At 40.9% G+C, this 24,503-nt stretch overlaps 1 protein-coding gene across 3 annotated transcripts in view; it reads right to left on the reverse strand.

The window, feature by feature from the left end:
* The window catches only part of lrch4 (leucine-rich repeats and calponin homology (CH) domain containing 4), a 45,104-nt gene extending 28,015 nt beyond the window's left edge, over positions 1 to 17,089 (reverse strand). For 2 of the 3 annotated variants that reach the window (XM_069518430.1, XM_020100204.2), the window contains exon 1: positions 16,661 to 17,085. In XM_069518430.1, coding sequence (XP_069374531.1) covers positions 16,661 to 16,829 — 169 coding nt within the window. In that variant the 5' untranslated portion in view covers positions 16,830 to 17,085. Of the gene's footprint in view, positions 1 to 16,660 lie in introns of all 3 variants that reach the window. The other variant, XM_020100205.2, reaches the window with a different exon arrangement.
* Positions 17,090 to 24,503: the final 7,414 nt, after the last annotated feature.

Raw genomic sequence — 24,503 nt, forward strand, 5'->3', positions numbered from 1 at the left:
CAGAAGAACAAACGCCAGTTCAGCAGCTGCCTCCTCTCTCCAGGTTATTTAGCTGTTGCTTAAACTAGCCACCTTAGGATCCGTGCTGACCTGCGGGCTGGCCCCTGTAAAGCTACCATGGTGACCACGCAGATAACAGGTTTAACAACAGGGTCAACTAGCATTAGCCTAGAAAGATTTAGCAGCAGTAGATGCACGAAAGCCAGAACATGTGTATGTAGTTCAAGAGGGTTTGTGGGTTGTGTTTTTTTTTTTTTGAAAGCTCTAGGGACCTCATCTGTCATCGTCCTGCACCATATTTTACATTTGTTACTTTCTTCTTTGCTGCCAGATTAGACCATCTGAGATTCAGTGTTGTCTCTGCCAAGCAAGACGAGTTTCAGTGGTTGCTGGCTGGATCAACACACGGACTCCCTCTGACAGCTAATGGAAAACGCCTGCAATGAAATCACTGAGTGTGGTGTGGCAACAGGCTTTCAAAGTTCAAACCCTGCACAGCAGCACAGCAGCACAGCAGCAGTCTTCTGCACACTGCTGATGTGCATATGCAGGATGAACCTGCACCCAGGCTGCAACAGATTTTGTTATGTGGCATGGTATTCAAATTAATATTGATACAGATAATATAACCACAACTTACAAGCTTGCATTAGCGTCAACTGATCCATCTCTGACAGAACTTAGCGAACCCCATTTGCTAAAGATGAAAAGACTTCAAACCTCCCCATGCTTTTTAAAAAAAGGCAGAGGTATGTGGATCAGTGAGGCAACACCATAAAGCCTAAAACAGTGTCGGGGGATTTTAAAGGATCAGTCAGAGAAGAACCCTGTGTCTAATTAGAGGCCATCAGACAATTACATCACTGCTGACCCATTGACCTCTAGAACTTACACACTGGTAAGGGGGTAGGCTATTTTAAACCCTCTTAACACAATGAAAGCCTAAGCAGTACGTGAATGCAGGCAAAAACACTATCAAAAATGAAACTTATGCAAGAAGGCTCATATTTTAGATTGTATTTTATGCATTGAGGCCTCTCAGAGGTTCTGTCTAACACGCTGACATATACTGCCAAGTCTTTAATCTGCTGTTCAAAATCTCACTTCATTTTACAACCCAAAATATGACACAGTCTGAGGTCTTCAAGGGTTTTGTAGATTCTTTGTTCAACTCTCCTTCAGTCAGACATAATGCCGACTGGTGGTTCTACATTTATCACATTCGGCTAAAGTTTCATATGATCACACAGAGATCCTTTTCATCTTTACACGTAGACCTGCACGATTGTTGCTGCGTACTGTCAAAGTCAATTACCACACTAATCTGTTCGCATATCTTATTACCTTTCAATAAGACTGCTCCAGTAAAGTAACATAAGAGGCCTCAACTTCTGCCATGCTCTGTGATACTGGCATTCAAAAAACCATAAAATGCATGTTGCTGTTGTGTAAGCAAGGTGTGGTTTGTCACTGGGGGTTATTTGGAGCATCACTACGTGCAAAACACAGTTACATGGGAGCCACACGGTGCTTTTTGTGCTAGTCAAGACATGCAAATAATCTGTGCACACACACACACTGTGTCTTATCCCCTCCCTACACACATGGAGGGGTGGAGAGACAGGTTGACAGGTTGAAGCTTTACAACATGTCTTTTAAATCCTTCTAAAGAGAAAGATGGACAGCCAATCTGAAAATCAGGCCAAAATATCAGTGTTTTTTGAAAATGTGTGCAGTCTAGCAATAGTGTAGAGGATAATAGTTCAGCTACTGAAAGAAGAGGACAATATTGCAATATATGTCCTCACTTTTCCTATGTCTGCAACTGGCATCCACACTGCTCCAGGGTTTTCCAGCCCCTAAAACAGACGCACAGTGCAGCTGGCCCCGTTTTAGTATGAAAACTCTAGGATTGTGTTTGTGTCAGGACAAACAGAAACAGACTTCTGGACATAATGATACAGACCACAATGTTAGCTTCCTGGTTCTTATCAGTCACGATTCCACCACTACCGGTGGATGCACTGATAACACTTACTGTCATTAGCAGTAAATACACTTTCTCCCTTAACACTGGTCAGCAAAGAAGAGGACTACTACATAGGCAGAAAAAAATTAGTCACGGTGGCTGGGAAGAAAAAGCAGATTAGCTACAACCAGAAAAACTACTCTCTACAATCATTTTACTGTTGCATAATATAAATATTAAAGTTGTCTGATCTGTGTGAGTTTATCTGCGTTCAAAACTGTGCCTTCACTCCATTTCAGAGTGTTAATGTAAAATTCAAGAAATGGAGGAAAAGAGGGAACCTGGGCCTCTTTGCACAGAGTGTATCTGTGTTGGCAAACAGAAACTCTACTCATATCACGTTCTGAAGTAGTAGTAGAGAGGCGAGGGTGGAGAGAGTGAGTAACGGGCAGATAATAGCAGAGGGAGAACATGGACAAAAGGGCCCAGAAACAGCCAGAAGGAGGGTAGGAAAACAAAGAGGCTGAACACGAGGATGCCAAGACAACAATACCCCCCAAAAAGGAGTGACTCAACAGAAAGGGCAGCTCTTCACTGGTTTTAATCCACACTGCTGAAGGGGCTGCTGGGAAAAGTCCTGTCTCTGCAAAGCCAGAAATGACTAACTCACAGGGTGAGGACTGTGACAGCCCATTGCAAAAGCTTTCTCACACTTTCTGTAACAATGTGCAGCATTTTCAATGTATCTGACTTATTTAATATTAGAATCAGGGCTGCCTCTAAACACACATGAAATTAGCAGACTTCTACTTTGTCTAGATAAAGATGGCTGAGAAGAAACTGTAGCCATAGACAACCACGCAATGATTTATATTTTGGTGGAAATTAAAGGCTGGATTTATAAAGCACTAAAGAACATTGAAACTCAAAGGTTCCTGGTTCTGATAAGAACAGTGGCTAATGGCTGCTAATGTAAGGTAACTTTAGATAGATACTATTGTGCAACTGGCATTATTGAATCAGTTTACCAACTTCACAACTGTTTTCTACTTGTGCAACTTCACAAAAGTAAAATGTGACAACACAACAAAACATCAATTTGTTTTCGACAACTTTTAAACATGTCAGTCCAGTTTGCACACTGACTCTCTCTGTTTTGTTGTCCACCATCTCCTAATTAAAATATAGCAGTGCAGCTTTAATGGCTTGGCTATTTGATTTTACTTACTTACAAAGTAAGTACTCAAAATTTAACACTTCATTCATTATCGTTTTCCTAAATACTAAAATAAAAAATTCATGCTAGAAAAGCATCCGCGCCCGATCTGATCTGATGCTGCTTGGGTTTATTTTACAACGTTGCCATTGACAACTGCTGAGAGACAGGATGTGGCAGTGTTGATTCCTGTTACCGTGTTAGTTACAGCAAGCTGAGGAGCAGCACAGTTGAACACCACAGCTCTCGTGTGTGTGGGTGAAACGGTTACATAACTCCACCCGAGTGTGAAAAGAAAGTCAACGAGGGTGAGATATCTACATGTTCTCTCAAACCAGGTTAGTATGGAAATGTTATGAAGCCGTTAGTGTCTCCAGGGAGGTACCTGTTTATAAAACTAAGATTTTATAAAAACGTAGGTTTGCAACACTATAAGAACCATCTCAGAAAAATATGATTATTTAACAATACTCTGTTACAAGTATAATTCCTGCATTAAAATGTTAAGTAAAGTTCACACGTATTACAACAAATATGTTCTTTAAAAATCAAAAGAAGTCAAAGCATAAAAATATCCCTATTTTAGTATTACAATTTTATATTGTGTCAAAATCAAAAGCAGTTAATTAATTAATTAAATATATATATATATATATTTTCCCATTAATCAGTTGATTGTTTGGTTTGTAAAAACACACAAGTTCTCTAAACAGTGAACAAAATGTCAGCCCCATGATCCCACACAGTTGGTGTGTATTTTTAGATCGGAGTTTGTGTTAAACAACTTTAAATTTATATTGAAACGCTCCCATAAGTTTTCATCAGGGATTGTAGGGATGGTGTTTTCCAAGATGGCCGAACATGTTTAAAGTGCTCCTTCAGCAGCCACTCTACTTCAGGGAAACAGCCAGGACCTAGGACAAGACAGCGATCCTGTGTCCCATTCTCACACTGCATATGAAATCTCAGCAGGTGTTGAATATGTACTGTGTTCACACTGGAAAATGAATACTGTCCATAATTAGTGTGTAAAATGGATTAGGGAAACACTGTGAATGAACACCAGAAACAGACATCACCTGCCATCTGTGACTATTGGACAAAAGCCAATCACAACCAACGTTTTTCTTTTAGGTCTGATGATTGATGATTGAGCAAGTTCAATTTTCGATGGTCAAAAGATCTTGAAAAAGCTACGATAGCTATCTTTCAAACAGATACTCATTTAATTGTTTTTTACAGTTTTTAGCCTCACAGCAGGAAGATTCACAGTTTGAATCCCAGCTTGGACGGGCATTGTGTGGAGTCTGCATGTTGACCGAAGCCATGAACGGTTCTTTGTCTCTGTATGTTGACCCTAAGATATGCTGGTGACCCTGTACCCACTGTGAGCTTGACTGCAGCTCCCCTATGACCCTCAAAGGATAAGCTTTGTATAGATAATGGATGGCTGGATATAGATAAGTGTGGCATTGTGAGTGTGAAATATATATAGGTCAACAACTGCTTGATGCATTGACACAGATCTCAGGTTCGCATAAAATACACATGTGAATGAGATGTTTTTGTCATGTCAGACCTTTGATGACTCTGTGATAAAAGCACAGAGATTTTAGTTGTAGATACTTTATAATAATAGGCAATCTATATCATTAAATGCTTTGGGTTCAGCAGCCATTATGATTTACGTCATGTACCTTTGTGTGAATTGCTTCTATTGTTCCCCAATTTGAAAAGAGAGCTAGGAAAAGTGATTTACTTGTATTCCCCTCAATCTGTTTTCTCTCAAACACCAACACTTCTCCTCTTCCCATCTTCACTCTTGTGTCTTTCCACCGCCTCCTCTCTCCTCTTTCCCTCCTACAGAGTGCACGCTTTAGTTTTCTATGCAAAGTTCATGCAAAAAAGGAAAAAAAACTATGAGCACACACACAACTCCTGAGTGAACAGACAGCAAAACTTGTACGGACAAAAAACTAAAATCACAAGAATTTAGAGGGCACTGTAATTTGGCTTAAATAAAATAGAATGATTCCAAATGTAACTATAAGCTAACATTACTTTTTTTAGGAACTGTAAATTATAAGTTTGCAGTGAAGGCAGTCTATGTAAAACTATGAGTGCCACAAACTGGAAAGTGAATAATAGACAGATCATTACTTCTATCAAAATAAATATAGTTAATGTGAAAAGTAACCTCTAATGTGTTTTTATGAATTTTGTAATAATAATGGTCCAAATTATGTGAAATGCACAATGGCCAGTAGCTTTAGGCCAGCTACCCCACGCCACCACTGAGCCTAAGCCCCCCAGAAGCCCAAGGAAAACCCTGACTGAGTTAGAGATAGAGGATAAAGACTTTAAGTTTAAAAATTTAAAGACTTTAAGTTTAAAAGTTAACAGTCTAAGAGGAAGACTGGAATCCATATGATGTATCTGGTATCAATTAGTCTTCAACATGTCCTTCTAAATAAAAAGAGATGTCAGCAGACATATACACCCCCACATTGCACACATGCTGAAGCTATTAAGAGTTTAATTAAAGTATAGATTAAGGCAGGGGAACATTGTTAGGTGGTCAACACGTTTTATGAATCCCTCGTGTCTTTACAACACTATATTTTGTAATTGCTTTGATACAAATACTGAACGTCTGTTAAAAATGTTAAAGAAATATTAACAGTGCAGGATAATGGACATGTATTTGACCTTGAATGACCCACGTAAACCACTGTGCCGTCTTGGATGAATACCTGGCTATCACAGTTCCTATCAGATCTCCCCACACACCATACTCACTACCACATCTTGTAATAATCTTTGGTTCAAGTTGTCATCAATTCAGTAGAATTGGTCTCTGGATTTCCTGTTTAGAATATTTATGAAAACCAAAGAAACTTTCCCTGATTTCCACTGATTTTATCAAGTCAAATGTGAGTTGTTGCAGTGATCCTGCAATAACTATAGGAACTGAATACGTCGACACGCAGACCCATTGGCACCCCTCCAAGGCCCCATGCCTTCTCTATCGTGCACCAACCTCCTAAGCAACTCAGCCATCTGGACACCAAACACTGGAGCTAATGGATCTGCTGGGTTACATAAGGCACGGCCTCTGCTTTCATTATTCACCAGGCAGTGAACTCCACACCATTAGATTATTTGCACACACTCTTATAGTGTTACATTGTGTTGTGGGGACAAACATAGAGCCAGGAAGAATGGCACTGAGGTCCTTCAACTAATGGCTGACTGCTGAGCCTAGAGGAGACAGAGGCTACGACACAAAAAAGTAAAGAGTGGAGAAAATACCCTGCATGGATGTCCTGGTTTCACATTCAGCCTGGTCATCCGTCTGTCAGCCTGGTCTTGTCTTTCTGGATTATACATTTTCAGAAAGTTACAAACTAGGGTTTTGCTTCTCTGGGTTTCATATTGCATTTGGGTGACAGGGCCTTTTTCAACATTCTCAATGATTCAGGGATATATAGGGAATGCAATTTATTTACGCTATAAAAAACCTGGATTTTGTGAATTTAAATGTAGTTTCATGATGTGACTGTTGGGGGTATGTGCTTTCTGCATGCCCTTTTACTTTTTAAGTTTTGTTTCAGCATGATTTAAGTGTGTATTCATATTCATTTATTTTTGAAATAGTGCCCCTAGACTGGATAGGCTCCAGCGCCCTACAAGCCCATTCAGGATAAGCAGTAGATAGAAAGAGAGTTATAACGAATTAAAATTTCATCAGTGGACCATGACTAGAACACAGCTGCAGATGCCCGACAGGTAAGAGTGCAGTCTCCCTGCCTGCTAAGATTTGAAGGCCCGTTGAGGGAACGTCCACAGCAACAGCCGAAGCTACGATGAGGTCTTTGTGTCTACATGAACGATTAAAACGTAACTTAAATTTTGACGGCACACAGACACAGGATTTCTCCCGATGCTGCTGAGAGAAAGATGAAAAGAGAAAGCGAGAGCGCAAAACAAGAAATGATGCACACAGTTCTACAATGAGGCATCAGCACAAAACACAAAGTAAGGGATCTCACATGTTATTAATAGTATGCAGAAAGATATTTGGTTCATTGTGAAACTGTGGCAGGACAGATTGGACAATGGCGAGCTGCCACAGTCTAGATAATTAATGGGGAACAGCACTTGAACAAAATATAGCTTTTGTGTTCGGCTGTCTCAAAGGGAGAGAACAGGTTACACAGGGAGCCCTTCACAGCTATCCACTGTATCTAAGAAACAATGGCAACCATGGAGAAATTTTAACACACACACACACACACACACACACACACACACACACACACAATATATATATATTTGCTGGCAGAATCGTAGTGTTGCCCTACAGCCTCTGCTTCTCTGCCGTTTCTCTGGTTACCTCCCATGGGGCTAAGGAAGGATTCCCCCTCCCCACCAGCTGCCATGCTCAGAGAGGGAAAACACACCAGCAGGTTTCAGACATCAACACACACAGACAAGCTCTCAGACTTTAGAACCTGAAACACTGTCAATAAAAGTATGACAAAAGAACTGAGTGTGCTGCTGCCTCATTTACTCCTCCGCTGAAACACATGAGTGACTCCTGGTCCCTGTTAATGCAACAATGCATGAAGATGTACACGCTGCTCTGTGCTAAGACGTAAGAGCTTCAACAACCATGGCATTCATTAGCTGACATTAACAACATGGTCAGTATTTATCGGTTCATGAAAGACTCCTTACAGTCGCCACGTGAACATCTTGTTTTGAATGAGTTGACTAGTTGGTTGGTTCCAGCTAACGGAAGCGGACCCATCTGGCGTTTTACTTTCTGTGGCATTTAAAACAAAAGGGTTAGTATATTGACCGTTCACCCAAATCCATTGCAAATGGGCTTGCGGGAACAGTAGGGTACAGTGGAAAGATGTTGGCTGACACAAAGTGTGGGGCAATCAGAGAGGCAAAAGCAGTGAAGATCCAGGAAAGACGACAGACAAAGCAGAAGTAAAGGTTGTGTGAACAGGCAGACCACATCCGCAGCACAGAGGAAACAGCACATGGGGGGTGGGGGGTAAAACACACTGCAGCAACATGCAGACACGCACTCTTATTTAATGACACAGAACAGATGTAAACAACTGAGAGAGAAGGCCGCATCCATATGTTGAGCTCAAGAGCTAAAAGACCCCCATTAACCAACAGTCGACTGTAGGTTTGCGGTTTCTAGCAGCTTAGCCAGAGCTTTCCATTATGAGACTTAAAACAAGGCCATTTTTAAAGGGTGCAGGGCACTTATTATCACCCCCCATCACTGCATGCCATTACACTGGATGTAACCCATAAGACCTGAGGCGCTCTCTAAAAAACATTCCAAAAAAAACCGAAACATTATTTGAAAACAACCCGAGGGCTTTCTGAAATCGTCTTATTTCTCAGCCTGTAGACTGGGGGTAGCTGAAAACAACGACCACGTTTGCCAACAGTTTCTGTTCAGTTTAATTATTTTCTTATTGATTAAAACAATGCTGAACAATATTGGGGCAAAGGTAATTACTTAAGGTACTTAGATCTAAGGGGTTAGTGGTGATTTGAGTCTGTTGTGGGGACTAGTCTGAAGCACAAGTTGCGAAGTATTCTGGGCAAATTTTCATATCCAAAACGTGTGCATGTGACAGATGTAGCTCCTCTTAGGTACAGCCGTCATCTCTTCCTCTAAACATGTCAGACTGTTTTCATCAAGATGAATTAATTATTTAAAAATGTTGAAAAAGTCCTGTCTCACAATGTCCAAGGAGAAAAGGAATACCTGGATCCACCCTCCTTTGCAGAGGTAATTAAAGCACGTTATCAAGTTATTAAAATTCATCCTGTGTGGACTGTTTGCGCCTGCACCGCATTTCATCACAATCCGTCCAACTGTTGTTGACATTCAATCCAATGTCAACCTCAATGAATGTCAAGGATAACCAACGTCTTTAGGTTTCATCCTCATGGGATGTCATGCTAATGCGCTCAATATTTGGCCACATATTTCAATGCTGACTGATGACCTGGGTCTGCTGTAGGTTTACACACAGAAAACAGCATCAGAAACAGGAACAGCAGGTACATTTTAAGTATTAGGTAACTTCTGAATTTGGCTAATTCATCTTGAAGTCTCAAAACGACTTCAGTGTTGGGATCACAATATCAGAAACGTTTTATCGGTCACAAAGAGGGAGGGAAGGAGGAGACAATTATTTGCTGGTTCCATCTGCCGGTGTAAGATGCAGGCGCAGTAATGATATCCTGGGGTTCAGGTCTTTCTCATGGTGGTATGAAGTTATTCTAGGCATCACAGCCGTGTTCACTGCCACGTTTTAGTTCCTTTGCCCCAAAGTAAACTCTGGCCTCAGCCATCATGTACAGAGCTGGAGTCAGGACATTTTTTTGTTTTTCTTACTAAGACTGGCCAATAATTTGAATTCTCTGAGTCCAGGCTCACCACAGCTGTTGTCCTTTACAAAGGAAAGAGCTACTGAGTTTTTCAGAGCCACCTTCGGAGTTCATAGACAGACTCAGCTGATGCAGTGGCTCTTACAGACAGCTTGACTCTTTCTAGAGAGTTGTGCCTGACAAGGGACAGAGAGGAATAAACAGGAGCTTAGGACAGACGCTGGGGTTCATGTTGCAGAGATCCACAGTCATGACGAGGAAACTCAAAACACACGAGTCACACTTACAATACTTCACTTAAATCAGCGGATGTGAAATGTATTTCAGAATGTGCCACTGGCTGTTTAGGCTAATGGTGAATAAATCAATAATTAAAATGTATTTAATGAAGTCACACAACACAACGTGGAAACAGAGAAGAGTCTGGATATTTGATCAAAGGCCAAAAAACAGGCCTCATCGTAAACCACTTTACAGGAACATGGCATGGAAATATCCCTCCCCCTTACACACACACACACACACACACACACACACACACACACACACTTCATTTAAGCATGTGAGTGCATGTATCACTCCCCTCCAGCGCTTAACAATAACGTCTTGTCTCTCACATCCCCAGAGGTCATATGAGACTGGAGGTCAGTTTATTAACTTTGTGCCCATGTAACAACATTTCCATGAACTTCTGCCACTGAACAAACTAAAAACTCCACTTACAGCCGGCTCTGTTGTTGTATGAAGGCAGAACTCAATATCCAGTTTATTACTAGGGGGATGTTCCAATCCTGATCCCAGTCCGTTATAATTGAGCATCTGATGTTTTCATTTGGTTCTTCCTATGTTTTCTTCAGTGCACACTTAAAATGGGGTAGACTTATATTAAAATTTGCAAAGCACTGTGGGTCTGTTATGGCAGGAAGGCCTGGACAACACTAGCACAACACTAACGCAAAGGTGTTGTGGTCCTGCAATATGTTATTGACATGAAAAATACGATGCTTCATTCATTGCTTTTAAACCCTAAAGCAGCTCTGCTTGTTGCTATGTGTTGACATATCGTTAACAAAGACTGATAGGCTGCTTTATAACCTTCGCCAAGGAGGAGGTTACGTTTTCAGCCCGGTCCATTTGTTGGTTGGTTTGTATGCTTGTGTGTTAATAAGTATGACATTGGTGATACTGCACTCAGTTTTTAAAGTAGAAACTGATGGAAGTAATTACTTTAAGAATGAAAAGGGAAGTGTGAGATACTTTTCCACCTCTATACTGAAAGCTTGTGTAATAATGTAGTAATGACTGTGTTCCTTTCATCCAGGAACTAGGCCTGGGTAATGAAACAAGATCAGTATTTATCGCAATATAAATGTAATCAATAGTAATATAATCAAGGTTGAATATACATCAACTGACTGCTGAGCACAGTGAGACTGTATAACACAAAATTGATTTACCCAGGATTTGTAAAATATTAACCTTACATCAAATGTTTGTTACTGATTTGAAAATGTTTGAACCTTGATATAATTTTTGGCCGTATCGTCCAGGTTACTTACCAGGTACACAGATACAAATCCCAAGTGAAAGCAAATCGACGCACACACAACACACAATGACTGGCCTTTGTTTCCTACAACCGCTCTGAGCTACTGGGAAATACACTGCAAGACGCAAGCCAAGACCTCCTCTTTGTGTATGCGTGCGTGCGCGTGTGTGCTTGTGTGTGTGTGTGTGTGTTAACCTTTGAACTTCCTGAGGGAAGCAGCTTCAGTGGGGAAGAAGGAGGGGGTCGATGTTATCATAAACACCACTGGGCCTGCACAGCCGATGCTTATCCCCATTCAACCATCATATTTATCTCTTGGTAATAATAATTTTTCCCACCACAGTTTCATGATGATCCATTAGATGCATGTCATTCTAGAGAGCATGAGAGTATATTGCGTGCATGATCACCAGGAAGTAACAACTATAAACCCCTGCCAAGGATGGAGCTACCGCTACAGACAGAAATATAATTGACTGCAGCACAGATTCAGTGATATCCTGCCAGATGCAAAACATTGAGGTCAAGATGTGTTGTGTTGCCAATGCCTTGTGAAAACGAAAACAAATGTGTCTGTAAAAACAGCCGCATTAGTCTACAAATAATTTTTATTACCCTAATTAATAACTGGATGATGAGTACAAAATGTTAGACTTCGTCAAGTCCTACAGTATAATACCAGGCAATGTGAGCTCTAGCACATAGACGATACATCATCATCAACTCATAACGATGGCTAATTTCAGCAAATGTACTCAGACAAGGCGATTGTCACTGTGCAGCATCAAACACAAAACATTTAGCAGGTTCTGGGTCAGGTATTTCTCTCAGGAGTTGGTGGAGACCAAAGCAGAGCAACAGTACTGACACCCTGGACTTCAACATTAACGATCTGGCCAGAAAGGACTGACCTAAGTGGGATGCTCATGTTGCTCTTTGTCTGCAGGAATTGTGAGTTTGCTACGAGCAAACAAAAGCAGTTGAGACATAATGGCATTAGGAGAGGGCAATATAGATTCAATCTTCTGTTGTCTGTGTTTCCCCTATCATTGCCCTGAGGGGCAGGGGGGAGTCACAGAGTGAGACCCATCTAAGCTCTCAGAGAAAAATATTTATTTGGCTCTGCATGACCAGTTCTGGTCTGTTTCTTTGTAAAAGAAAATAATAATATACACTTAATTCAGCTTCATACATTCTTGTATCACCAATTCTTCAATAGCAGAAACACCGATAGTGGTGCATTCATGCTCACTAATATATACAGTAGTACTGGGTACTGGGATTTCTCCCAGTGCTCCCGATGACCCGGCTATGACTGATGAGTCAGGCCAAGCAAAATATCCAAACATCCCGTTGTTACAGCTTTTCTATCCCTCAAGTGAAAGTAAGGAGCCACAGAGTGTTGAGTGGACATTTGTTGGCACCAAACAGGATATTTAAAATGTGTCGCTTTGTACTTTAGGGAACTGTAACAGCCATATTTCATATGCCATTTTGAACAATATTGAAATTGATATGGAATTGCAGATCTAGACTAACAGTAATTTCACTTTTCCAGTGTTTTATTTGAAGTGTTGTTATTGATAAAAAAATATATTTGTGTGGTTTGGTTTTACATATCCTCTCTTACGCGATGCAAGTGTCTGTTTCTTGCGATTGGTTGATGATTTCTGATGCATTGGCCGCAAACGACAGTGACAGACTGTAGCTTTGTTAAACTCAATGGTGAATGGAAATGGGGTTGGTCGGTCAGTGCTTAAAACGGGACCAGTTTGAACTAAAATTCTTTCAGAAATATTAGGAACGTTAGCTGGCGGTGTCTAACATTACAATGCTCAGGAAGGCTGTGCTGTGATATACTGGCTTCCTGACATCCAACCACTGTGCACAACTTCCTCCACATTTTTCCATTTTGTAGCTTGCTGGTTCAGCCTCAGAATTACAGAAAGCTAGGTGTTGTGTTGTAAACAAACGTGAAAACCTTTACTTAAGTGTAGCGAGAAGGAATTGCAAATAAACCCACATACATATATTTATATGAGATGCTGGTGATGCATCGGTGCCTCACCCCCTCACCAAGTATCCTCCCTCCTTTAATTGACATGAGGATTAGTTCAAATCTAACCTGGCAAGACTGCACCTGAAAACCACCATGACAGCTTGGTGAATCAGCCACACAGACGGTGCAGGGCAGGACTCTCAGCTGATATAATGTCAGAGTGAGAAGACCCTAACTACCGGGTATGTCTGTGAAACTGAAAGCACCTCGTTACTCAGATAGTAGACATTACCATACAGACATCATAGGTGCTGCACAAACATGCAATAAAGACTAAATGTCTACAATGGGGCTGATAAGGAGCACAACCCAAGAATTAGAGCTGGCTGAATAACAACTGAGTCACCATGAGCAAGAGAGAACGGCAGTGATGTCACCGGCAGCAGAGTGGAGGTGAGGACGAGGTGAAATGAAAAGAAAAAAGACAGATTCCTCCACAGCCCTCGAGGATTTGTCAAACATCTACTTCCCTTCCTGTAATAACTAAACTTAAAAAACTCCTCTGTGGCCTATGATAAGTCAGAGTTAACGTTGCAGATCTTTATCAAAGTTTTTGATCTGTCACTGCGGAAAATGTGACACATTGGCACCATACTTCAGTGAAACTAAAAATTAAATGTTATGTTGTCTCTACAAACAAGCAGCCGAACAACTTTAACTGAATAAAAAACAGTTGACAGAATTCTGATTTAAATTACAAGTCCATTTGAGGTTATAAAAGTTGGTTTTGCTGCATTTTCGGTTAATTATCAAGCTCTAGTAACAAGTACTACTTAGTCTGTGAAAACTATTGCATAGTGTCTCTTCTGGCTTTAGAGGAGCTTTGTCAAGTCCGCCACAATAACCCCGATGATGTCAAAGTGATGTCGCTGCTGCCTGAAGAAAACAAGTGTGACAGAAAGACTGCGTGACAAACTGTTGGAGTATAAAATACATTAAGGGCAGACGTCCACGTGCAGTCCAAAGTTATATTTCTAATTTTGTTTGACAATTTAGTATAGAATAGAGGTAAGACAAGGGGCATAAAAAGTGAAATTTTAATCTATGTAATTTATGTTACTGAATATTTATGTTGTAAGGTTTTTTCTTTTTTTTTTGACTACTTAAGATGCTCACAGCTATTTTGTGATTTTTTTTCCAGAAACGTTTGAAAATACACTGAACTAAACTTAACCTACGGGATTGGAATGGAATGTGGGATCAGGTGCACGTGCCTGGAACGCCACACCAACACGGACCCTCGTTTTGGTATAATTGGAACCATGGGCATGGACGTGTGACCAGAATGTGCACGCAACTCTCAGTGGACACAGAGTGCAGAAAGCAGGGTCAACTCTTTACAGGAGGGGCGAGACCTCTGCAGCAATGGATCTGTGCGTTCTTTTAATTTACTCAACCTTTTGTTTTTCCTGGACCGTCTCTTGTCTCCCAGCTTTTTTTGTTGTGTGATATTAAATTGCTGGCCTAGCCCTTTAAAAAAACTCACTGGTTCCTGCTTCTGAGTATTTGCTGGCATTCAAAATCACATGAAAATAAACCTCATCAATTCTTTAGCCCAGTTTTCTGAAGAAGAGCATAGGGGTATAGCTGAAATATTATATAGAATGCCACAATAATTTCAGTTCACTAGTCAGTGTGTCTATGTCTCAAGGGGTTTCTTACAGGGCTCTAATATAAGATGTTGATTTATAAATATGGCTGTCAGCATTACAAGGCCCTGTATGTTTTCTCTGTTGCCATCAGCTTGCTAAGGACTTGGATGACATCAAGATAACATCATCTGAGGTTATTTTGTCAGACTTAAAGCTCCTCCAGACCCACGATATTTAACTGTTTTCACATGCTGAGTAATACTCCTCGTGATGTTTAAGCTGTACACTGCTATACCCCTTTAAAACTCATCTCTGAGGATACCAGGTGTGTGTTTTACCGATCTGCCAGGCTGGATAATCCATTTATCCAAGGCCCTGCACTTGGACACACACATCCTGATCCCGGGGTGGCATTACCGTGGGTACGTAACATGTTCATCACCGCCACAATCATTAGGGTTGGGTTTCTCTAGCGGCAGGTGTCGGCATGTGTGTGTGTGTTTACATGGGCTCAAGGCCTCCTCATCCCATAGGGTGTGGACCTGGCTTGTTATGAGCAGATGGTCATAATTACCAAAGCACGGAGAGCAGCCGCAGAGGAAAAAAGGGGGTGTTGGTGTTAAACTGCTGCGTAGCCAGATTGATTTCAGCAACCTGGATGGAGTAAGCCTCTTTTCAACAAGGCCAGGCCAAGGTAGTTCCCTTTAATCCACAAACTGTCACCCGCGCCCACTCGACTGTTCAGGTTTACTCTCTGCAGCTGCTGGGATATGGTGACTCGCACTCCGGCTGCTTAGTATACTATGGAATCATCACTCATTCCAGACTACACGCAAAACGAAAACAGCTTAGTGAACCCTGAACTACACCAAACGCAGAACATGCAGTCTTACATGTTGAGGAAGAGAAACTCACGTCAGACACTTCTTTCTTTCTCTACAATTCAAGTCCACTTTCAGAGAACTACTTCTTATTTAAAAAAAAGCTGGAACTCATGTGGTTTCGCTTAAACAGTAAAGCCACTATCTAATAAAACTTACCAAGACCACCAAGCAAGGACTTTTATTTAAAAGTCCGACATTCTTTAACTCGGAGCACACATCAACACAGTTTCAAACGGGATTCATGTATTCGCACACCCTCATTGAATTTTCATTTCATTATTTTACACATCCCTCTCAAATATTTATCCTATTTAATTTACTTGTACTTCTTCTATTCTGCTTTCTTTAATCAGTTTTATTCTGCTTCACTGTGCTTTCTGATTACAAACTGACCTCTTATTATATATGAAACTATATTATTTGACACCTCCATGTACCATCTGTGTACTCTCTCAAGATGTATCGCAAAGATTTATGCTATTTGATTTCTTTTGCTTATTTCATGTGCTCTCTGATTTCAAATTGTCCTCTCATCGTATATTATATTATTGTACACACCTCTATGTACCATCTGTGTACTCTCTCAAGATGTATCTCAAACATCCATCCTGTTTTACTCCTGTCTTTAATCGCTTTCATTCTGCTAAACTGTGCTCTCTGATTTCAAACTGGCCTCTTGTCACCTAGTGCGTGCAGCACCCTGAATCCACCTCTGAGTTTGAAATGGGTTTTATACACGAAAGTGATCAGGAGAAAAGGAAAGTGGCAGGTTTCCTGCTGGGGGTGTGGGGAGGGTCTGGTGAAACGTGTTGGGGGCCGAGGGAGAAGAAAGAAGCAGGTGGCGATACAACAATAGGCGCAGCAGCAGCAGCCAGCAGCAGCCAGCCCGCTGACACCGCTGCTGGGGAAGTTGGAGAAGGAAGAGGAGAGTGAAGGGGCGAGAAAAGCGAAAGACCCACCTGCGTGTGTGATGTCGGACAGGTCGTAGTTGCGGGCGCTGCGGGGAAACTCCTTCAGTTTGCGGGTGGACAAGTTGAGAGCCCCGCTCGCCGCAGCCTCCTCCAGCGCCTTCTCCACGCTCCGGCTGGCCGCTACGGTGGCCGGCAGGGCTCCATCCCCCGCAGCCATCGAGCGCGCAGCTCTGCCTGCTCTTCTACTTTGTTTGGGGCGTCCGCGCCGCGTTCATACCCCGCACGTCCTCATGCGGTCCAAACCGAGCGCCCCGCCGGTAAACTCGCGTGAAAGTACGGGGTTGAAATCCGAGGAAACGAGGGAAAGTTCGTCTGTGGACGCGGGTCGCGGCTGCTCCTCCACGGGAGTTGTCTTCTTCTACTGAAGCGCGGCGCGGCGAGCTGTCAATCTTTCAGGAAGTTGCGTCAAGGCCGAATGTTTCACAACGGTGTTACGGGAAAGACGAGCCCGTCCTCCAAAGTAAAAGCACAAAACTTTCCACACCCAGAAGCGCGATAAAACCATGGCATCGTCTTTCACCACATAGTTCAAGTTCAAGGCGTTCATTTTCTTATGTACAGTCCCTGAACAATGAAGAGTATTATATATAATATACTACAGTATAATATATTATATTGTCAATATGTTTATATTATATACAATATAAATAGGAAGCTGGATGAAGTATAAGATTATTAATAATCATTAAATATTAATGATTTATGGAGAAGGAGTGAGATGAAGCAATTTCTTATCACTTCTTTTCGAATTTGTAGATTAAATCTGAAAAAATTAAACAAGTGTTTCATTTTTTTCCTCAGCAGTTTATCAATAATACCTTTTTCTGTTGTTTTTCACTTGTTTTGTAATTTTCTCTTTTTCGATATAAATACAAAAATTTTAATGAAATTCTTTCTTTGCCTTCCACTATGAATACTGTTAACAGTTTAAAAACTGTTAAGAGTTTAAAAATAATTAAAAAATAAATGAGTTAAAGATATAAAGATGATACGTGCAATAAAACATCAGCGCAATGTAGTGCAATAGGCATATAATATGATTCATAGCAGTGTTGATTTTATCAAACAATCAATCAAATTGTATTTGTGACATCATCTGCCCTTAACCCTCAACAAGAGTAAGGAAAAACTATTAACAGGACGGACAGAAGTGCAATAGATGCCACGTGTAATGGAGAACTTCAAAAAATAACAGTATTTACAAGATTGATGCATGTATTGATGAGACATTAATTTGATAAAGAGGGAGAAGAGGAAAGAGAAGCTCCACGTGTCATGGTCCAAGAGAGAGTATTATTAGTAGTAGAAGTAGTGGTAGTAGTAGTAGTAGTAGTGTTTTGTCATATACAAAACAATACAAACACACACGGACAAACTCTGCTTTTTATTGTGATAGTTATAACCGGAAGTGCAGGAGACCAGTGTTTCTCTCTACCTGGGTTTTATGTCGCTGTGAGTGGGGGCGTGGGCGTGGTCACAGCGCGAGTAGTTTTGACTGGCACTCAAGGGGCGGGGCCTCTTCTTGCATATTTAATGTTGCTTTCATTTCGGCGGAAACAAATGAATGTTGATGCTCAAAGGCAGCAGGCAGAATGAGAGTTGCACACGCGCTCTCTGTGATATGACTGAAGCAGCCAGCTCATTAATGTCCCTTTTATTAGAAATGAAAAAGAAAAGCTCGTGTCTCTGCAAATCCATTCAATTGTTCATCTTTACTCTTCATTCTAGTTATAAAAAGTACAATATCAAAGGACCCACAATAAAGGATGAAGAGTGTCTGTGGTCATTGTATGCGTGTGTGTGTCTGTTTACACACGTGTCTACATTCATATAAGTGCAAATGCAGCGTCAGCAGGGCCACATTGTCTCCCAAGAGGTTTATAGCTCTTATTCTTATTCCTCCATTCTTTCAGGAACAGATGACTCCCCTCCTACACACACACACACTTCTGCACCCATTAGCATTGTCCCCACCTCTCCATCCTCCATCCATGCTTCCCTTTAGCGTTTGTCTCCTCCCTCCCTCTCCAGCGTCCCATTGGACCATCTGTCAAAGTCCTGTCTGACTCGTGGCCCAGCTGGGACCAGTGTGTATGTGTGTGTGTGGGGGGGGGGTGTCTGTGCGTCGGGTATGCAGGGGTTAACTTTCACTCTGCATGTGCTTGTAAAATCCATTAACAGTCACTGCTTAACTCATTTATTCCACTGTATTTCTGTGAGATTATAGTGGCCTCCCCCACCCGTGGGGATGCTGCAATACTGCTTGGTCAGCTGTTTTGATGTGTCCTTTGTTTGTTTCCATCTTCCGAACCCATCAAGTCTACAGAGCAGAAATATAGGCCACTAAATGAAATGCTTTTTTGCAAAATGTCATGTGTTGACTGATGATGTATAAATACATAATGATGAATTAATGAATAAATAAACAATCAGTGGATTTGTTTTTGACATAAATGGCATTTATTCAAGATTTATAAGACCGGCCTTGCACAAATCCAGGTGTCAACCCAGTACAAGAAATGTTTGACAAGTGATGATGAACTGCACAGGAGGCATTTTATATAGTGCTGCTATAGGGCAGCAATTTTGTTATATCACATAGTCTGGAGTGGCCTTGCACAGCCAGATCCCCTCAGTGCTGGAGGATGGTCTGGCTTGTACTTTATCATTCTGATGTGAGTGGGGAAAAAAACACTTTGGCTTGTTTGTATTTCTCTGATCACAACCATCTTGGCCATTGACTGTGCTGCTGCAAAATAATATTTCACTGTCATTAACATGGCAGATTACAAAGAAAATGTTACACTTAAGAATGGACAAGATGTGGAATATCTCTTGTATGTTTGAAGGTCTCGACATGGCAGCCTCCGTAGAGAGGGTCCCCTCGATGTAAATATAAAGTATTTAAATATACAGGGTATTTTCTGGGGTAAAGAAAACTACAATTCATACAATTTAGATGAAACAAACTAGTGAAAACATCATGAGGATTATTCTACATTAAATTCCTGCCAATAGATCCCTTTCACCTGAATCTTACACACTGGACCTTTAAGTTGCCAACCGCCAGTAGATGTTAGTGGATGTTAGCGGCCGCAGTGGATTTATCCTTCTGATCCATATTTGTCAGTTACACATGATCAAAAAGCTGATAATCCCAAAATGTATGATCATTTAGCGAGTATTGACACTGTGTGTGTTAAAGCATGTTTGTTATGATGGTTTATATGAATCCTTTCAAATTTGGAGGATCTGGACAAAAGGGCTGATCCAGGAGTTTATTTATCTGCAGGGTTGTTGTTTTTTATTTCCACTGATTTTCCGGGGAATAATATCTTCATTTTTAAAAATCAGACTGTTATCTATGAGTGCGTGCAGTTTGGTGCAGCTTGACTGAATCTACAGAGACCGTTGGGCCCTGGAGGATGCATTCATCTCAGTGCCATTCTGTCTGTCTGTCAACATGATTACTCAAAAGCTACTGATCTGATTTCCATGAAATCTTGTGCAGGGGGTGCCTGACCCACTAAAAAACCCATAAAACTTGGTGCGGAGCAAGATAAACTAGCAGATCCAGGAGTTTTTTTTTTACTTTCTTTAACATGACGAGATAGGCGATACTGGCCGAGTGCGCCCTCTGAGACCTCCACATATAATCTTATTTTAACACAGACACACAAGAGGTTCGAGAGATGATTTGAAACACACGCAGACACTTTCAAAAACACATGCATGATCATCCAGTGTGTGAGCAACACAACAAGGGCTGTCAACAAAAAGAGCAGTGACACAAGCTCCCTGATAATGAGCGTGAATATTCATGCTCTTCATTGACCCACATGCTTTTGTGATGATCATCATCATCACTATGACCAATCCAAAGAAACAAAAGTTGGTTGGAATTCATTGAATTCATTAATCCGCCAGATATATTTAGTTCTCTTGATCTCTTGCATCATGTATTTAATGAAACAGCAACACATCTTCTTGATGAGGCAATCTAGCGTTTTGTTGAAAAACTCTTTTCCCATCATTCTTTTTTTGTTTTTGGTGTGACATCACAGTTTCTCACGCTCTTTGTCCATCCCTCCTTCCTCTGAGCTCTCCCTCTCTTCCTCTCCCATCCTGCTCTTTAACCCCATGTGGGTTGCAGAGACACAGTCAGTGTCCTGAGCGCCTTCTCTCTAGGGTGCAGACATTTTCCTTTCACAGCTTTGCTGACCAGAGCAACAACTGCATTAACAGAACTTGTTTTTCTTCATTAAAAACACATGCTCAGCAGAGAGAAGAGAATAAGGTCAGAAACTAATTTAATTTGCTTGTTTTACTGTAGTGTTGCTGGGTTTACTGTGCAGAATAAGGAAGTATGAGCACCAATTAAACTTTTGGAATGAACAATATTTGTGAATAGATGTCAGATCTTTAAATGATGGAGAAAACAAGATTTTATTTCTATATGTAGCATATAACATGTATTATCTTAAGGCACTTTACATAGTAAGTTAAAGACCTTATTGCCTTATAAACAGCTCACTCTGTTTTGCTCCTATTTCATTGAAGAAACCTCTGGGGCATCCTGTCATGTATAAAGTTGAGTATCATCTGCATAGTCAAACTCATGCAAAGGTGAATAAAGTTGTCAGGTGGGAACTGAACCCTGTGGAACACCATATCAGGTTTTTGTATTGTACAGACCTGAACTCTGTGGAGACAAAAAAAAATCTTATTTTGCTATTTAGGTCTGGATCCATTAGTAGTTCTACACAACAAGGATGAACCACAGCTAATGATGACTTTCAATCTGAGATCTCTTTCTAGTTTCAGAAGTCAGAGGCAATGAAATGTTTGCTTTCACGTTCATTAACATGTGATTTCAATCCAGACTTAAACATTTGACCGATTTCCAACATTCGGTGGAAAATTCTGTCCGCTCCAAGAAGTCAGGTTCTTTGAGTGTACAAAAGCATGGATTGCACCCCCAGTTGAAAAGTGAATGTGTTGTCTTTCAAGTGTGAGTGGTGACTGAGAATGCTTAGTCCTCTTACTTGTAAAACAATGAATGAAATTGCACACTTCTGCTGCATCACGTCAGTCTGTGAAGCTGTGCTTTGTTGCCTCTAACCCGTTTGGCTGAGCAACTTCGAGGGTTTGCTAGTTGTCCGAATATCATTGTATGGACATTTGAACATGTTTGGCTTGTCCAAACAGTCTATGCAGCTGCAGAGAGCGTGGAAGATCATGGAGATAACAGCAACGTTGCAGCAGAGGGTACAAAAATAACGCCATACAAAACTACCAACCAAGGAAAATGTCCATTCTTCTCCAAATTCGATAGCTTTAGTCAGTATTTACTTACTCAGATGAACATTTTACACAATGGCACAAAAGCTTTTAAAATGTGCATATATATGTATATACACACACATAAAATATACATTTTTAGAGGTTAAACCAGAGGTTTTTAATCATTTTGGCTTCTGGTGTTTATAAAATCAATGGTTTGCTAACAGATTTAACAGTTTTCTCTCTAAACTTGTTAAATGGTTTCATTTCAATAAATCATCCACTTACTATGTATCTAGACACAGCAGGGGATGGTGCCCTGCTGTCGAAGCATGAATGGGTGCTAACCCTGCAGGTGATCAATTCACACAAAAGTTAAAAATACTGAGACAAAGCATTTAGAGAGAAGAATTTTGATTGGAATGCAGGACATCACATCTTTGTCAATAGTTGTGTTTATAGAAGTTTAACTGTTAATTTAAAGATAAAGTCGAATTCCCAGACTTTTAAACTTTTTATGTTACAAAATGCCTCAAACTTGGTTTCATATGTTCAGTGTTTGCTCTTTTCTAAATAAACGTTTTTTGTCATTACTGGTTGTGTGGTTCTGCTGCAGCAGCGTGAAAAGCTCAGCGGCAGCAGAGACTGAGAGATGATTGACAGTGACTGAGGGAGAGAGGGAGAGAGGGGAATGAGCGAGCGAGGCGGAGGTCAGGGGAGAGAGTGAGTGAGTGACTGCTGAAAGGGGAGCGTGCCTGAGAATGACCGGTATGTGATTTAGATGTGACCAGCCCACCACCAGCTGTGCGTGTTGTCTCAGACACAGTTGCATGCACGCACGCACACACACACACAGATTCTCTTATCAAGTCCCGACACACACACACCCCTGAACTGGAGCCTGTTACCCATTAACACTGCAGTAAAACGGGATGAAAAGGAGACTTAAATCTCTCCAGTTTCAGCTGCTGCCTGATATCACCACAAACTGTAACCTGGGATTTGTGATCATCATGAAGCAACTACACACTTTCAGAAAACGCTCAATACTCTTATTTATAACTAACACACAGCCCTAACATAGACACTTTTTATTATCTTTATTCTTTGCTTTTAGTTTTTCATCATCTACACATTGATTCATTTGTTTAAAGCTAACAAACAAAACTATCCCACTCATAGTGAAATGTAACAAATCCTCCCTAACCCCCTCACCACATAAGAATGATGAAACAGTTGTAGCCCACACACAACATGAACTCTCTCCTTGTTAAAAACTAATTGTGTGGAGACAGAAGCTCTACGAGTTAGGTGTTGTAAATAAAAATGGAATCAATAAATCAAACTGGGGATTTAAAGGTCCAGCATGTGGGATCTGTTGCACCATGTTTCTACAGTAGCCCCGAATGGACATACCGGACACTGAGAGAGTCACCTGAAGACCACCTTCTCCACACTTCGAAAGGAAAGGGTTCAAGTTGGATGCAATACGCAAGGAAGGAACGCCAATTTAAAGTGAACAGATAAATTAAATTCTATTAAATATGGGGCTGTTGCTGTGTCTGGAGGTGAGAAGAAAAACATCTGTGCTGTAAAACATAGAGGGATAAAGCGCACGTGGATAAAAGTGGATACAAGGTAAACATGTCAAACTATTTGGAAGTGAATGGGTCCCGGTCCTCCAAACAGGTCTCCATTTGAACTCTTAACACATTGGATATGAGCTAAAGAAGTGTATGCAACAGCAGAGAGTAATTAAATCCAAATGGCTCAAGTTCAATGGAAAAGCATGACATCAGTCCCAGGAATCATCTCAAAGTACTTCTTGATAAATTCCCCTCGTCCAAACATTGAAAAACATATTGGACCTTAAACTGTAGAGTCCAAGTTTGGAGCCATTTCACCATTCATTTACAAAGTGTGGTCCCATTTAATGCACACAGTACCACATGTAAAGGAATGGAACAGAATATTAGCAGCTTGAAGTGACGATCATTTTGCATTGAAGTGAATTCATTCTTACTGTCTTAAAGCCCAGGGAACAGGGGTCGTGTAAAAGGAAAGAAGGACATAAGGAAGAAGGGAATAGCACAATGTCAGATTTGAGTTTAAAGGAAGACAGGTGGAATGCTTGGATATTTATTCCCTTTTTTCTGAAAGAATATCTGGGGAAGTGGAAAGACAAAGAACCGTCATGGAGACATTCCTTCACTGTCTGTGTCTAACTGCTGGTTAAACAATATTTCAGGTAGTGGATTAGTTTGTTATGTCCCTGTGTCAGTGCTGTTTCATATAACATACAAAGCACTAGTTATCCGTTGTTGTTTTATCACATTATATATAAGTATATCCACTTCTTTGTTTGAAACTCATATTTCTTGATTAAGAGACTCATTTGCATTCAAATAATATCTGGGGCTTTATGTCTAAAACAACATCTTCTCAGTTATAGGACAGAAAACAAACAGCCCTAATTACATCGTAACAGCTCCCATAGCAGATTGCATTTCAAAACATTACAAACAATAAGATAAACATAATTATCCTC

This window comes from Paralichthys olivaceus, chromosome 22 (genome assembly GCF_024713975.1).
Source record: "Paralichthys olivaceus isolate ysfri-2021 chromosome 22, ASM2471397v2, whole genome shotgun sequence".
Classification (NCBI taxonomy): Eukaryota; Metazoa; Chordata; class Actinopteri; order Pleuronectiformes; family Paralichthyidae; genus Paralichthys; species Paralichthys olivaceus.